General features: G+C 39.8%; 2 protein-coding genes across 4 annotated transcripts in view; one reads left to right on the top strand and one right to left on the bottom strand.

Moving 5' to 3' along the window:
• Positions 1-17,281, top strand: part of LOC105425515 (uncharacterized) — a 141,800-nt gene that overhangs the window by 50,951 nt on the left and 73,568 nt on the right. The gene's annotated exons all lie outside the window — the stretch shown is intronic.
• Positions 1-17,281, bottom strand: part of LOC105425517 (uncharacterized) — a 63,380-nt gene that overhangs the window by 11,710 nt on the left and 34,389 nt on the right. Inside the window, exon 1 of one of the 2 annotated variants that reach the window (XM_089084222.1) lies at positions 11,022-11,126. The exons of the other annotated variant lie outside the window; for it this stretch is intronic. Within the exon in view, the coding sequence (XP_088940348.1) occupies positions 11,022-11,120 (99 nt within the window). The 5' untranslated portion in view covers positions 11,121-11,126. Of the gene's footprint in view, positions 1-11,021; positions 11,127-17,281 lie in introns of those variants that run through there. 2 annotated transcript variants of the gene reach the window in all.

Below are 17,281 nucleotides of genomic sequence, written 5' to 3'. Positions count from 1 at the left end.
AGAATAACAAAGTCATTTTTAAAATATCGACTTCGTTTGACTCGTTTGACTTTATTTCGTTCTGTATGTAGAAGACAATAAAGTTAAATAAAAATATGCATATAATTTTTGCTATTTGAAATATTGTACTTTTATGCCATTAAATCCGGGATCCGTACACGTGCCATGAGAAAACGTGCCATGAGAATGGCGTTTCTCCTCGTTTTTTTTTCCCAAATAGATAAACCGTCATTTATAAAGAAACGCAGGCATTGCACGTAGTAGCGGTAATAAAAGTAACAACGAGAAACATCTATTTGCGGCATTTAATCTCTTTCAAATTATGCTTTCTATTTTTTTGCATAGCGATGCGCGTAACATGCATTCTCCTCGTTTTTTTTAAATAAATAAAATATTATTCGGGGGGAAAAGCAGACGTCGCAGCAACCAATACGGTGGTTGCAATGATAATAAAGCAAGACCGTCTATTTGCGGCATTCACAATTTCTTTTATTACGCCTACATTTATTTATGGGGGGAGGCACGTGACGTGCTTCTTTTTGCCTTACTTTTTCCAAATAAATATTATCTAGCGAGAAAGGTAGATGTCGTACATAGTAATCGTCAACGCTAATCATAACGAGCGGCGTATACAGTATCCCTCTCATATTGCGCTTTCATTTGTAGATAGGCAACGTAATGTGAATGTGCAGCAGAAGTTCCGAAGCTGTCGTATTTGTGGATATAAAAGAATCGTCGTAACGGAATAATACACTGGCACAGCAAGAGAACCATTAGATCAACTAAGCCAAGCGTAATTTTCGGAGTCGTATCGGCGAAAGGCGGTAACCATTTTGTTCTCTTTGTTTGTCCAGGAGATCCGCCGTAATCAAACGATGAGAATTCTCTTTGTTAGAGGCACGTGTTTAGTTACGAGATTGTTAATTTTAACTTTTCAGGCCGAGCGACTATCATAAAGTTGGATTTGCAATAACAAGAAAATATCGTTAACAGCATCACGTGCGGGGAGACTCATAAGTCTTCGTCAAAGTAGGATAGCTACTTTCTTATCAGTTACTGAGAGAATTCATAAGTAAAGGAAAGCTACGGCAGCTCGGAGATTTTTCGCATAATTTTTCTAAAAGCCCTATCACCGCTATCGTCTTACGCTCTCTGTCTTTACTACGCGGAGTTTGTATGTCGTCAGAATTTCGTTTAATTTAGACTTTCGTAATGAGCTTGAAAGAAGGATACGATGTATCCTGTATAATTACCACTTTGTTAATGGACGGTACTTTAAATATAAATTAACGATAATAATTATTACGAGGAGCGTTTTCGAAGGAAAAAGAAAGGGAAGCTCATTTTTAAATAATTATATTAATTTTTCACAAAATACTTTTTTTTTTGTAGATGAAATAGATGTGATTCCCTGATTACGATCAGTCTATTTAAAAACAATTAATGGAGTTGATAGATCGAAGGCTATTTTAAAAATGAGATGACATAAACTTTTCCATCTTGTTCTATTGTTCCTGGAAAGATTTCATCCTGCATATGTGTCTGCAAACATCTGCGTTGTACCGCTTAATAAGGAGGAGAGGCTCGAACAAAAGGCAGCGCTCGGTGAATGTCGAAAAAAAGAGGTGTAGGAGATGGTGAGGGAGATATTCCGTGTTGCGACATCCTCGCGGTCCACGTCTTGGTCTTGATATCTACGTAGCGGTATCTTATGTTGTGACCTAGATACAACGAGCGATATTACAAACTCTATCTCTCGCATCCTAATATTTATGTTATTTATTTTTTTCTTTAGCAAGACGCATGGAAAATTTCGTCAATTAAGTTAAAATGGACATAACGTAAACGGTAGTCAAGTTGTCACATCACGTGTGTTTGTAGAATATAAATTTTATATGTGGCTTGTCTTCATACATTCGATACAATTCTGTGAATCCACCTTAACATTTGCTTTAACATTTAACATTTCGTAATTCGATATTTTATAATGAACTTTAAAAGGACGCTTTATATAATAAGAAGAAAAGAATCTTTCTTATCTTTTAGCATTAGAGGAATGTTTTTCTTTCTGCTAAACTTTTGTCGTTAAGATCGTCATTAGTTTAACAAGATCTTTTCCATGGCGGCATGTATTTCCCGAGAAACGCGGGACGTGGCAGAACAAAAAGTGCGACGAATAAGTGCAACTTTGATATTTCGTCATTTCGAGATTTATCGAGATTTTCTCAAGGAATAACGTACAAGAGAAGTAGCACTGTGAGAACTGAAATTTTGCCCGATCCATTGGCAGCAAAGAGACAGAAGTTTGCCGAGGAACGGATTGCAAGGATTCGGCCGATATCGAAGAAAGAGATGTGGGAGGAGGTGGTGTGGCAAACGCAGACAGTTGCGACACATTCTCTCGTGGTCTACATTCGCCCCCCGATAGTTCAAGAGTGCAGAGTCCCTCTCTTTCTTTCTCCCACCTTCGCCTTTCTCGATGTCTTTCCTTCGTTTCCTCCTTCCCGTTCCCGTGCTATATAACGCTGTTCTCTCCTCCCCGTCTCCCCTCCCCCCTCCCCTCCCCCTCCCCCTGCCCCTCCCTCCCTCCCCCCCCCCGTCACCGTCTACCCCCGTCGTCCCTATCTCTAGAGCGAGATATAGTTTAGATCGTTACGCGTCGCGGCTTTCACTTTTCCGCCTCTCGAATGCCCCACTCCACCGCGTCGCGAGATGTGGGTGGGAATCAGACGACTGTTGTTACCGCCGCAGCTGCAGCCGCAGCTGCAGCCGCAGCCGTAACAATGCCGCGACGATTCGCCACTTGCCTCTGCGCCAATCTCGATCGTTCCAATTACTCTCACCTGCGACACTTCAAGTGTGCTCGGAAATATCTGTGAGGTCAGGCTCTTTTTTTTTTTTTCTCGATTTACACAAAGATTTCGATCCTTAAAGGAGTGCCATGGTTCTCTTTCTTTTTTTTTTTAATTGATTTAATGTTTATTAGCAGCTCCAGCCGTACGATGCCGCGACGATTCGCCACTTGCCTCTGCGCCAATTCTCGATCGTTCCAATTACTCTCACCTGCGACACTTCAAGTGTGCTCGGAAATATCTGTGAGGTCAGGCTCTTTTTTTTTTTTCTCGATTTACACAAAGATTTCGATCCTTAAAGGAGTGCCATGGTTCTCTTTCTTTTTTTTTTTAATTGATTTAATGTTTATTAGCAGCTCCAGCCGTACGATGCCGCGACGATTCGCCACTTGCCTCTGCGCCAATTCTCGATCGTTCCAATTACTCTCACCTGCGACACTTCAAGTGTGCTCGGAAATATCTGTGAGGTCAGGCTCTTTTTTTTTTCTCGATTTACACAAAGATTTCGATCTTTAATGAAGCGCCATGCTTCTCTTTCTTTTTTTAAAATTGACTCTTTAATTATTTATTAGCAACTGCAACCGTACAATGCCGCGATGATTCACCACTCATCTTTGTGCCTCGATTTCGGTCTCGATTGTTCTAATTATCTCACCTGCGTCGCGACACTTCAAGCATACTCCGAAAGCTCGAAATATCTGTGTGAAGTCAACCTCTTTTTTTTCCCTCGATTTATACAAAGATCTTTAATTAATTTAGTCTTCTTTTATTATTAATTTAATTTATTCTTTAATGTCTTTTAAGAGATTGTGTAGGTTCAAGAATTTTTGTAATTATGCCTTGACGCGTAAGATTACATATTTGCGTTCTCTGGAACTTTTTTATAGGATAATAATGCTAAATGTGTATGTTTAATTTAACAAGAATAATAAATGGATGACACGTGGATGACATTTGCATTAGTAGCGACAGTGCTTGCCACGGGGAGATCGTAAATCCAATAAAAAAAAAAAAAGTAAGATAATTGTGTGCGTACATGTGATTACCTGAAAATCGAATAAAAAGTTATATCGTAATAGCATTGTAGAACGCTGCAGAGCATTGCGGTCGCAGAATGTAAGAATGTTCTATTTAAGGCGACCAACGCAGGAACAAAGTAAGCGTATGGCGGAGTTTTGAAATCGATCGCAAGGAAAAAGGAGCACGCGGAATTAGTTTCCTTATCATATCAAACGTTTTACGATTAGCAGACTCCTATTTCGCTCGCGCTTTATTAGATTGTCTCGTCTTTGAGGCACGCTTTGGCACTTTTAAATCAATAACATTATCCGGTCGTAAACCGTCGCCGCTACGCTAAGAGGATACTTGGTAATTTTATCGTCGCCGCTTTATTATTCCGGCGTAATCTCTTTTTCGCGGAAATCACGACTTCCCGGGCGCCGCAGTCGCGTGGATTTATACGGCGTTCGCGCATCCGAAATTAATCCCCCCATGAAGCATCACGAGGACGAGGAAGATAGAAAAAAAAAAAAATAAAAATAAAAGAGATGGAAATTCCATCGGCGGAATCTCGCGGCGGAATTTCACGAGATCGATATACGTAAATCCGGTGTTCGACGAGACGGTTATGTAATTAACGATTAAACGATTTTAACGTTCCCCCTCTCCCCCTCCCCCCCTCCTCTCCCGATTAATTTCCGCAGTTGGGTTTATATTCCGCGACGAGACGCGCGCGGGCTCGCGGATTCGCTACGTACCGCGGAAGGTTCATTCGTTTGGGTGTCGTTCTTCACCCGGCGCATGGATCACGATGGATGGAGAGAGTGCGAGTACCTTGATAAATCACGGTAGGCCAATGTGGCCTAACATTAACGCTCTTATTATTTACGATCGGTTCGCGCGCAGCGCGAGCCCACGCACCGACGCATCACGCACGTGATAATTTATCACGCTACGGGAGATCAACGTTTCGCACTCGCGGCACACTCGGTGCGGACGACGCGGAGATCCTGACGACGGGTCCCACTTTCCTTTGTGATACTCTATTACAGAGCCGACGTAATAATTTCAGGCGAGAGGCAATGGGCCGAATATTGTATTTTAATACGTACTAACAATGTCCCGTGTAAACGTAAGCCTGCTACGACGAGGTGATCTTAACGTCGCTTAACGATACTTAGGACTTTCGTCGACATTTTATCGCGTATCGGTATTTATTTAATTAATGTATTCGAAATTTTTTTCTGGTAAAAATTTAATTAAATTCCAAGGCATATTTTTTACAATGACGTATGTGTGGAGGAAAGTTCTTTGGAAAGGAAGATAAAATGTGAAAACCGTCGCGCCATTTCTAATCGCGTTAAGCTTTATCTCGATCGATCTTCATCTTTTCCGAGAAATTATCAAGATACGAAATTCCCAATCGGGGAAACGGTATCGCGATGAAATAATCGTGAAATCGGTGAAATCTCCGCGGGATCTCTCGTGAAATTCACGCAAAAATGAGCTCGGGGTCTCCCCCCCCTCTCTCTCTCTCTCTCTCTCTCTCTCTCTCTCTCTCTCTATGCCGTAATCCTTGCAAAACGCTCGATTGCGTTATCATGATTAATCACCGTAATTTGATTTATCTCGGCCGGCTTATCTCCTCGCCGTGAATTATCATTTGTTGATATATCCGTGCGTTTGAGTTAGATATGTCCCTTAATTGCACGCGAGTTTGCATTATGCATGCCGGGCGGGTGATTTGCACGTGATTCACAAATGCATGCGGGCGCGCAATGTGTGTGTGCCGCGCGTTGCATGCGCGGGATTTGCGAGATCCGCGAGATCTCCTGATGTAATTTCGAGGCTCTCTCGCATTAGCGCTGAATTGTACCTACGTAACGTAGCGCCGCTCTAAGAGCCAGCGACCCATCGAAAACGGCGGCGGCCGTAAGCCGTTAATTTGGCCGTGGCAGGCTGCGAAACGGTTAATTAAATTCATTCCGGATTACATCCGCTGATTTAACCATCGCGAGAATCCCGTCGGCGCGAAGCGCGTCAGCGTAATCGGGCACATACGCTCGGGTAACTGGATCGTTTGGCTCTTTCGAGGGAGGAGGGGGGGGTGACCAGGGGATGAGAGCCAAGACGATAAGGCGTCTCCTCTTCATTTTCGCGCGACGTCCGCAACGCTTGGCGTGTTTAACGTGCCTGCCTCGATTCCCTCGGCGCGTTACAGAAATGTGATGATTCAATAAACGCGATCGAACGACGGGTAATAACGTGCGTCTTTATGCATCTCGCCGGAGATGTAAAACTCGAGATATAATCATTTTATTTCACGCTTCTTCGTAGCGTAAGAAACTTTGTTCGTTTGCTCGTCGATGTGGCAAGACGAACCTTTTCAAAGGGGAGGGGGGGGGGGGAGGGGATTGCGAAGAGCGATGTAAATCTAAATGCTTTCGCTAATAAAAAGTACATAATTTCAAGCTAAAGTTCGAGAAACTTAAAGATAAATGGCGTCATTCGTTGAACGAATGTTTCCGTCAAACTTTTCGTTTCCGTTTCCGTTTTCCGAATTTAAGAAATTACGACTCTCGTTCAATTACACCTTTAAAAAAAATAAAAAGAAACAATCGATCTCGTTCGTAAGAGAGATTCGTACGAGAGAGAATAAAAAAAAAAATGGAAATTTATTTTATTTTACCTGCCTGAGTCTTTACGGAATTTCCGCGCTACCGAGGAAAGTAACGGGAAGTTTTATCTCGAGCGGTAGGTCGCGCCTCGAGATTTCGAGTAATCGAGGGCGAAGGGACGGAACCGGTTGCTTGCTGTACACCTGGGACTGAATAAACACACGCGACAAAACACCATGAAGTCCCACGACAGTCCCGGCTCGCGCACTTTTCTGGCTGCAGAATGAGCCGCTCGACCGTATCGCCTTAACGAGAAACGGGAACCGGAAACGGAAACCCGTCCTCGGGGGATCCGGGAACAGGTTTGCCGCCGCGTGGCGCGTAATTGCCGTGCTGCTTTTGTTACACGAAAACAGCGACGAATATAAGTATAATGTTATAAGTCACTCTGGCGCTCTTTGCCGCTTCTCTTCCGCGACGGGGAGAGACCTGGAGAAACGATTCTCGTTTCCTCGTTAGAGATCATAAGAAAACAAGTGCTCGATGTTTCGATCGAATATCTTTAAAGTTTGCAAACATTTTCGAGAAACTCGTTCAAACGGGGAAAAAAAAAAACGTCGTTATAACGTGTGAGTAATACTTTGCAGGGTATCGCCTGGATACCCTGTAATTTAATGAAATTTAAACTTCGAAGCACAGTCAACTTAGATTATGCATGCCTAACCAGTTATTATTAATTGTGATTAAGCACGCGCAATGCGATAAATTTCATTTCAAGATCTTGTAAGATCTTGTCAAGATTCTGTCATGCAAATAAAAAACCCTTTTCCATGCAAAATGTGAGGATTAAAACTTGCGACACCTTTTTTTTTTTTCTTTTAGCGAAATTGCGTATAATTAATTTAATATTTTTAAACACACGCACGTTCCCTCTCGCAAAATATTTTCAACTTTTGTCCTCAAAAATATTTTTAACCGTAACCTTTTACGATTTTAGAAAAATTACAGTGATCTTAAATATCATTATTTTATAAGAGAGAAAAAAGGGATAAAAAAGCGATTATTCTCCAAGTCATCGTCGGACGCGTTTCTTTGCGTAATTTTCTAATCCCCGAGTCGTCGATCCTTTTATCCTCGCCAAAGAAACTGACTACGACGATGGAAAAGAAGAATGGATGACATTTTTAATGTTATCGACATCGTTAATCGTGACAATTTAATTGGAAACCACTTTGACACAGCGCACTCCCGTACGCTAATAGTGCCTGTGCTAATGCACGACCGCACACGACATCAATATATTGAATTGTAAATGCACCCGACGGGAAATTAATTTTCAAGCGGTGAGTAATGGAGCAAAAAAATCATTTTATACAAAAGTGTTTTGGCCGCGAATATCGTTTGCACAGTGTGTCGATGTGTTTATTGCGAGGCAGGACGCGGCATTGTGGCGGCGTTATCGATCGGCCCCGAACGAACCTCGATCACAATATGCAATATGTGTACGCCCGATCGTTTGTCTTCGACATCATTATTAATACATCAGCGTTCGAAGAGCGAAAGTTATTTTCGACCGGTTATTTTCGGGAAGTCGTTTTTAAATGAAGATTGAAGGATTTGAACGAAAATGCAGCGTTCAAATGCAGCGCTACATTCGCAGCTGCTATCTTTAGAATATTGGTTTTCCGAAGATCTGCTCGTTCATTGTTGATTGATATTCAGCATATTTGAAATCAGTTATCGTTATACGTTTTCTAAAAGAAAAAAGAAATCGTGAAAAAAAGTAAGCTTTCGGACGGAGATTCATTTTGAAAGCCGGGAAAAATGAGAAAAACAAAAGTATGTATGCATGTATATTCCTCTCTCTCTCTCTCTCTCTCTCTCTCTCTCTCTCTCTCTCTCTCTCAAAAAAGTTATCAAAATTCAAAGCTGAAGATTCTTTCCGGTTTGTCGGAGATTCGTTCAAAAGGTCGAAATTTCGGGCCAAAATGGAGATAACAACTTTCCGTACATTTTCGTAATGACGAATCAAATCGAATTTATGAACAAGTAATGATGAATGATTGTAATCATTGTTGTTGATATTCAATCATCTTTGTTTGCCCATTTAAATTCTTGTCTAAGCAAACATCATGGTTGCTTTACATAAGAAATTAATTATTCCTCTATTCTCGGATAATGGCAATTTAGTTTCATGCCAATCAATTCGAATACCTCCGTTTCTCACCATGTAAAAAAGCTATGTCGAAGATAATTTCATTATTTTATTAGAAATATCTGTTTATCAACAATTATAATATTATAATATTAAGTAACAATTATAATTATAATATTAAATAAAAAATAAAAACAATAATAATTATAATATTAAGTAAAAAAATATTAAGTTAAAAATATTAAGTAAACAGGAATAAAAAATATTAAGGAAACATTAAAAAATAAAAACAAGATTATTTTTCTATGTTTCCTTTTTAACATAAACAAAGATATATGAAGAAAAACTTAAATATTATATTTAGATTAAATTAGATTGCTTTTGCTCGGATTTTTTTTTTAAAGTTGTATTCTTTATGGCTGTTGTACTTTCTTACGGTATATCTTTGCTGTTGTAGAATGTCCCAATGTGCCCAATGTGTTTTTTCCAGAGCTAATATTGTGTCTTTGTTAAACCAGGAGATGTGTGTGATAGTGTATGTATATATATATATATATATATATATATATGTATATAGGTATGAAGATGCATCTCTCGAAAAGTAAAAGTTTTTCCCGTTGATTTAGGAACTTCTCGTATAATATGCCATAGCCTGCCGAGATGCAAATTTTCCCTTGCTATCTTCTCTCCCTCAACAACAAAGTTCTCGTTCCAGCATCGCTGGAACATCAGCGGAATTTACTTCGCGTTTGTCCTCTTTGTGCGCAGCTGGAAAACCACGATGGCGCGTCTACTCATCTATGCGATTTTCTGGCGGAATGCACTTGCGTTTGTGAGCATGCTCGCGATTATGCTCCACATCGTATCACATATGTGTTACATATACGCATTTATTTATTCCTTCGTTTTCCTCTTTTAATTCCAAATCATCATATTGTTACTTGTTACAACGAACTGTCGTATTGTTTTCATCATTAATCTGGAATTTATATAGTAATTTTTTTTTTTTTTAATAATAATATATAGTATGTGTGGCAAAGTAATTTTAAATTATATTTATAAATATTTATAAGTATCTGTATCTGTATAAAAGAAAATTCATGAATAATGTCTCGCGATATGTAATACGAATATCAAATTAATAAGGATACTGCTGTACGTATGGCTTTTAAGTAGTTGCTTTTTTCGCGGAATTCGTTTGCGTAATTTGTTATATTTGCCGGCGGTTAACGCATCTATTAGCATTCATAGCGCGCTCATGCGTAACATTAATTCGAGATTACGTAATACAGGTAGCAATTGGATGAAATTATATATTTAAATTTTCGTAATGTGTATCATGCACGATTTTTCAATGTTTTACAATATAATAGTACATTTTGATTATTATTTTATGGAATCACGCAAAAGTGAAAATATTTTTAATTAATATTATGAAATATTTTATACTTTTAAAGATACTTTAAGTTTAACTTATTTATTTATATTCTTTTATATTGCTTAAAGATTTCTGAAATGACTTTCCTTAAAATAACTGACGAAAATGATTATATATGTAAATATATATATATATATATAAAATTATATGAAAATGTATAAGGTGGCTGTATAAAGCACTTTTCCGAAAAGCATATTTTAAAATCTAAAACTTTCAAATTGTAAACTGTCCTGTGGGCAGTGTCCTTTAAATGGAATCATTCAGAACAATCGTACAAAACAAAAAAATTTCAAATATGTGGAAACGTAAGAAATGAATGTGGAGCATAAGAAATGCGTGAGATATGGAATATAGGATGTCGGGAGATGTCGAGAGAGAACGGCTATCGTTTCTCGATTTAGAACTCGTATTGGTATATCTTTCTTTCTAGATACCACCGTCGTAATACCCGGCAGAAAATTGCGAAAGACGGGGGAAACCCGATCGCAATTCGAGCGAACGGAATGCCTTTTCGCGAGTCGTGGGGTGACGACGTATGAAAAAAATACACCAGTCGATCGGGTTTCTTGCTCCTCCGTCCTTTCTTGTTGTCCGTCGGAAGAGGGACATTCCGACGTTTAAAGTGACGGTCCATCGACGACGTCCCCCACAGGAAGACGAAATATCAACGGCGCGTCATGATTTCTCTCACAAACGTGACCCGCTCGCCAGGACGAGGAAGAGAACGACGTTGAAATATCAGGGATGCCCCCTTTCTCTCTCTCTCTCTCTCTCTCTCTCTCTCTCTCTCTGTCGCCGCGCGTATCCCGGCTGACTTTAAATTCCTCTCATGAGATGTCACTAACTCTGTCGCCGATACGGAAACTCCGCCGCGGCGATATGACGCGGCAAAAAAAAAAAAAAAAAATCACAAAATGCGGAATGCGAGACGCTCGAGCGATCGTTGATAACATTTTTACCGGCGTTTTTCGATCGACCGGTTCCTCCGTGTGCCGATTCTCCGCCTTCGCGCCCCGCGGCGGAATTGCCGCATTTCTCGAGAGATCCTCCGCCGTCATTGCACGTATCCGGGAGACTCGCCCCGCGATAATCGATTTTACGATTATGCACTGCGCCGTTGCGAGCACCAACTGGTGCATGTGCAGCGTCCTGATTGGGTGCACATTGATTATGGCATTATTAAATCGAATTACGCGGCATGTTGTTCCACGATGGAATTATCAAGAGTCGGTGAAATTGAGATATCTCTATGTTTCCGAAGTTAAATTGTACCTTCCGACTTTACAAACTCAAATCACTTCTATTTTTTTATTGATATCATTGATATTTTTATATATCATTTTATATATTTTATATATTTGTGTGAAACTATCAAGTGGCTGGGAGATCCTGAGATTTTCTCTTCTTTGTTGTAATCAACAACCGACGATAATGTTATTATATGACGTATAATTTAACTTTCGATTGGTCTGCGCAATAATAAACTGTTAAACCGAACGACATTATTGTTAATAATGTTTTTATCAGTTATAAAGCGTGGAAATATCGTGACGCTAATCGAATGATTTATGGCACGTTGGAGCGATAAAATAAAAGTGTCAACGCGGAAATGTGAGTGTCGCGCGCGAATGATTGGCCAAAAAGAAATCGCACGCAAAACATTCGCACTTTCTCCTTAACTCAATGTTTCCATTAGAGCATAACCGTATTCCGATAAAAACGTTTAAAACGTAACGCTCAAACACACGTCCAACGACAAACGACATTTTCTACTAATAAGATATATGCGGCTCCCTAGCTGCCTCTCGCGTTATAACGTGCCGTTACAAACTCGCCCAGAGAAATCTCATATCATTAGTCAAAGTGCATACTTTTCTCATTTCGCGAAAGATACTTTACCATGTTACAAAAAAAAAAGAGAAACGGGAAAGAGAGAGAGAGAGAGAGAGAGAGAGAGAGAGAGAGAATGTTTCTCTTATCTGTATCAAACGTGGATTGCATTTACGTATAATTTCTCAGCTACATTTACGCTCGTTAATTCGACAATAACATTTCCAATGCCAACTCGCGATAAGATCAATCGCCAAAATGACGATTCGCGCCAATCGGCTAAAGCTCCCACCTACCCGTATTCCATTAAGCAAATGACCGCCCGAAAGCAAATCGTATAACTGATCAAAGATACCTCGCCCCGTACCAGTCGAACTGTAAATTCTGTCCTGTATTATTTAGTGTCCCGTTCACATTCACTTAAGCTGTGTGCGGACGGCGATTTGATATTAAAATGTATACATATATGCTTACCGAGCCGAAACATACGACATCGTCGATCGTCATACGGACGTATATGTCGTTACGCGTGAAATAATTACACGTGAATGCAGAGGATAAAGAACGAGAAGTTTACCGATGATGGAGCGGAAAGAAGACGAGAGCAAAGGAAAAAAAAAAGAGGAAAAAGGAAGTGGGTTAAGGTCATCGCTCTACATCCGCGTAGGAGTTCTCTCTCTCTCTCTCTCTCTCTCTCTCTCTCTCTCTCTATCTCTCTCGATTTTCATAAATATGGAGAGGACGTTAATAGCTGGTAGGTTTTAAAAGCTTTTAGGTGCCGATTCTGTCAAGGATTTTCTGATCTCGGTGATTGATCGGCGCGAAGAATTTTTGAAGAATGATCGCTCACCTTGGCATGTCTCTTACCAACGTCTTTTTTGTCATTGTGATACTAACTACGTTCTAGTTTAACGTTAAGTTCTATTTCTCACGTTTCCGACTGTATAATTTCTGTTGGACAGAATAGTGAATAATCATCAGAGCTACGAGAGAATCTTTACGCGACTCATTTTTTAACGCGTTCTACATTAACCAGGTAACTGTATTTGTGTCTCATGTGATAAAAAAGAAAATAACTCTCAACTTGAGTTTTTCGTGAGAAGTGCACGCATCTCAAAAATATTTCAAACTTTTGTATGTTTTAGATAAAGTGATGCATCATTAAATTTTGTCCTCGATTGGAAAAAAATTATAAATTCATTTTTGCTTCAAAATTAAAAAATGCTTTTTTAAATATCTTTTTATCGTCCCTTTTTATTCTTTTACAATGAAATTTGTATTATGGAAAGAAAAAGAAAATATCAAAAACGTACATTTTTACTTTAATTCAATTTTCACCATCATAAATTACTTCAACAATTCTTCGTATGTTTAAAGTGCAAATTATATTATATTATTTTCTGAGAACATTTAATTTTATACAAATTTGAAAAAAAATTGGAAAAAATTTATTTGTTTCAAATTAATATAGAAATATCGCTTGTCTCTACACAAAAATCTGATCGTAGAAAAACTCTACTCTACAAACGTAATTATTTCCAGAACCGATTAAATGATTTGCGAGAATGATATATCTTTCGAGAAACGTTGAAACCGCCCCCCTCCCTCCTCCTCTCCCCCGGGGAACGGAACAGTCAGAAAACGGAGTGCAGGCGAGTAAATTTTCGTTGCGATACGAGGCGGTCTCGAAACGAGGCAGGCCGAGTTCCCTTTTACGTACTCGATTTGCGACGAGGCGGCAAGAATGCCTCGACGAGGACTCCGAGGCGGAAGTCGAATACTGGAAACCAGGACGAGCGGTGTCTCGTGTCTTTTCTCGTCTCATTGTGCGACAGTCACGTGAGAGCAGAAACGGAACTCCCGTTGTAATTTCGCTGACAACGGCGGATTTAATTGCCTGCCTGACGTCGAAAAAGAAAGACAGGTGGAGGAGCCCGGAGCGATGATACGCACGGCTTTCCGACTCTGTGTGACACTCTATTCCAGCCCGACAATACGGGAGGGACAGCCCCTCCCTCCCCCCCTCCCCCCCGTTGAATGTTTGTCTCTCCCAGATTCCCGTTCTCATTCTCATTCCGAGCCAGGAGAGCCTTGGCGAAGCGCCGTTCTTAATTATCGCGGTAGAGTGACAAAGGGGGTTAAACAAATGTACCGAAGTACATTGCTCGTGAATTTAGTGATGACGAAAGGGGAGACTCTCTTTGTAGAGAGATAATTTGCGGGATAAACAGCGCTTTCAATGGCACTAACGTAAGTCGCTTTGAGAATAGTTCAATTCCAATTTAAAAAAAAAAAAAAACCTTATTAATTAAAAATGAATTTATAATATATGCCGACAATGCACATTGCTGTAGAGCCTCTTTGATTTTAGATCTAATATAATTTGGACTGATATGGAATATGTATTTTATATGAAAATATCAATTCTCTTTTCGGTGAAAATCAGTGAATTAGAATTAACAACGATATCAATTTAAAACGCTGGCACGTAGAGATATAATTATTTTCGAACGTAGGCAAGAATATATATATGCGTTAAAATTAACAAATAATTGGAATACAGATTATATTATATCAATCAACAAATCCTTTATTATAAACAAATGTGAGATTATGGTCGGTCATATTTCCATCAGTACATATTTATCAGTACAGATAATAAATTGTACATACATTTTATATGTAATCGAGATAAATGAAAACGGTAGATCCAGAGCCAATTAAATTTCAAAAATTTAAATTTTTCATACACATACATATTAATATGATGTGATTGTATAGAATAAGAATTATAGAATTAGTATAATTATAATTAAATATTTTTAAATATTTCTGAATTATTATCAAGCCCAGGTCTTCAAATAACATAATCAAATATAATTTGTTAAAAAAAGGAAAATCATAAAAGAATTTATTAAAAATCATTAGTAATTTCGCAAGTTCATTAAATTTATATATAAATTATATATGGCCGGCTCGTATCTTTGAGAAGATGTAACGTCCTTTGTGAGTTACGTCACAAAGAGATCTCAATTATATCGCACAATTCAACGTTGGGCAACATTGCTTTGGCCTTAAGCGAAAAGTTGGCCGGTCAATTAGCGGGCGGGCAATTAAGTTATGGAAAGTTGTCGCTTGTCGATGGTGCCGTTGGTGGACCAGTTTGAAAATTCGTCGCGTTTCATGCGGTACAAGCGTAGAAATTTAATTACACGTGGCATAATGCATTTTCGTCTGCCCAGTTGGTCCTACGCAATGTCGCATGCTCGCTGGCTTGACTCTTGACGTCAATCGTTCGCGCTCTGCAAATTTTGCACTGTGCAAACGTTTCGAGAATTACTGGCGAGTAACTACACCGGAAATCCATTAAAATGATTGTCGAACTTTCTTCATTATATTACGCACCTTCATTATACACCGTTTATCCTCACTTAGCATAATGAATTTTCGGAGGCTCCTCCGATGCCGTTTAATTTTCTTCTTTGAAAATCATTTAGGCATTTTCGATGCTTCGCCGCTTCAATGGGGAAGAACAGAGTGAGCTTGCGTGTTTTTACGTAAAACGTCATTACACACGAATCATTCATTCGGTGTGACAAAGTCTCGCTGTGAGAGCGACAAGCGTTTCGTTTAAAAGGTACAACGGAAGACGGTCGATAATTGCGCTTCGGAGCGAGAGTTTGCCGCACGTAAACGGAGAAGTCGCGTGTGGTCGCGCGTGTGTGTGTGTCACGCGTTACCGCAATTTCTTCTGGGAGGTTACCAAACCGGAAACAAAGTGCCCCCCCCCCCCCGTCTCCCGGATGAAAATATTAAGTCCCCAGAAGACGGGTTTCCTTTTACGGGCGAGAGCCGGAGGGACTCGCGTGTGTTACATATTACAAAGTGATACGCTTTAATTGCATACCGGGAGACCGGGGGGGGGGGAGAGGGGTATAATTTCCTACAACTATTATCGTTACGCGTTACGTTACCCGTTACGATCGCGCCGATTGTGTCGTGTCGCGTTAACGGCGCGTTATCCAGTGATCCGAGGGCGACGCTTCCTGCCTTCATCGCGCGACCGTCAATTTCGTTTCCTTTCAATCGAACGTGATCGCGTTAAGAACCTGCCGCTTCAGAACTTTCCTTATCGCCGCGCACATCCACCTCCGATCCGCGGTTATTTACACAGCCGTGTGACGGGACGTCATCCGCAATTTCATAACTCACACATAACTAACGCTTTCCGAGCGGTGGCTCGTCTTAAAAATTAGCTCCTTCCAGCGCGCCGCGAGCCACGACGGTCGTAGGATATTCGTAGCGATAAATTTCTCCCGTTTTCTTCTCACCTCGTAATCGTCATGATTATATGATGAAAAAAAAAAAAAAAAAAAAATCATAATGGGTTCGCCACTGTGATGTTAAAAGTTTCCTGCTATTAGCGAGCTCGTCCGTCCGGTACGTATGTAGGTAGGATTAATTACTTCGTTATCGTCCCGTAGTCGCCGGAGTCGTGCGAGCAACAGAAACTACGGGCACGGAGTGAAGAGGAAGTAAGAAGAAACGCTGAATGAAAACGAAGAGCCCGTGAATGGGTGCTCTGTTCGAGGTGCGGCAGCAGGTGTTTCATTCTTCTGCTCTAGAATTATCCCGGCGTTTCCATCTCCGTGAGGAGCGTATAAAGAATATTATTACGACGTCGCGCTTATCCCTTTCTTTCACCTCGACGCCCGACATTACGGCGTTTTCTTCCTCATCCTCTCCCCTCGCGGCCTCCTCTCTTTTCCCATGTACTCGTATATGAGGCAGAGATGCGGAACAGATGTGAATACGAATTCCTCTTTTTTTTTTACGATGTGAAATCGTAACTACCTCACCCCGAACTCATCTCGAGTTACTCCAGCGTGACGCGAGAAACAAACATGTCTCTCCTGTTCGCAAATACTTCCTCACAAATGACTACTTGCACAGAAAAAGAATATTAGCCTTAAACTAAGACAGATATTCTCGTATGTAATCAAGAATATTGTAATCTTCTTAAAAATTTTCTTTAGTCTTGATTCTGTTGAATTTATATCGATGCAAGTATTACTTTTGCTCATCTCAAGACTAAAAATCTTGTATGAAGATTATAATATTCTTGCTTATGTATGAAAATATCTATATTTGCATCAATACAAATTCAATCAAATCAAGACTAAACTTTTTCTAAGAAGATTATGATATTATATATATAAAATATAATTTTGATTAAAAATTAATTTTTTTCTGCGCAATTGTTATTTGTTACAGAGATTGATAGCGAGCGATCTTTTTTCCTTTATCGAGTAAATATTATAAGATCTCGGTTTTTCACAATTATTCGAAAATTTCTATGGAATCGTAAAATGAACATTAACGTTAATGG

Source organism: Pogonomyrmex barbatus, unplaced genomic scaffold, assembly GCF_055798465.1.
Source record: "Pogonomyrmex barbatus isolate J1 unplaced genomic scaffold, ASM5579846v1 scaffold8, whole genome shotgun sequence".
Lineage (NCBI taxonomy): Eukaryota > Metazoa > Arthropoda > Insecta > Hymenoptera > Formicidae > Pogonomyrmex > Pogonomyrmex barbatus.
The sequence above is the reverse complement of the archived record's forward strand: the minus strand, read 5'-3'. Positions and strand labels throughout refer to the sequence as shown.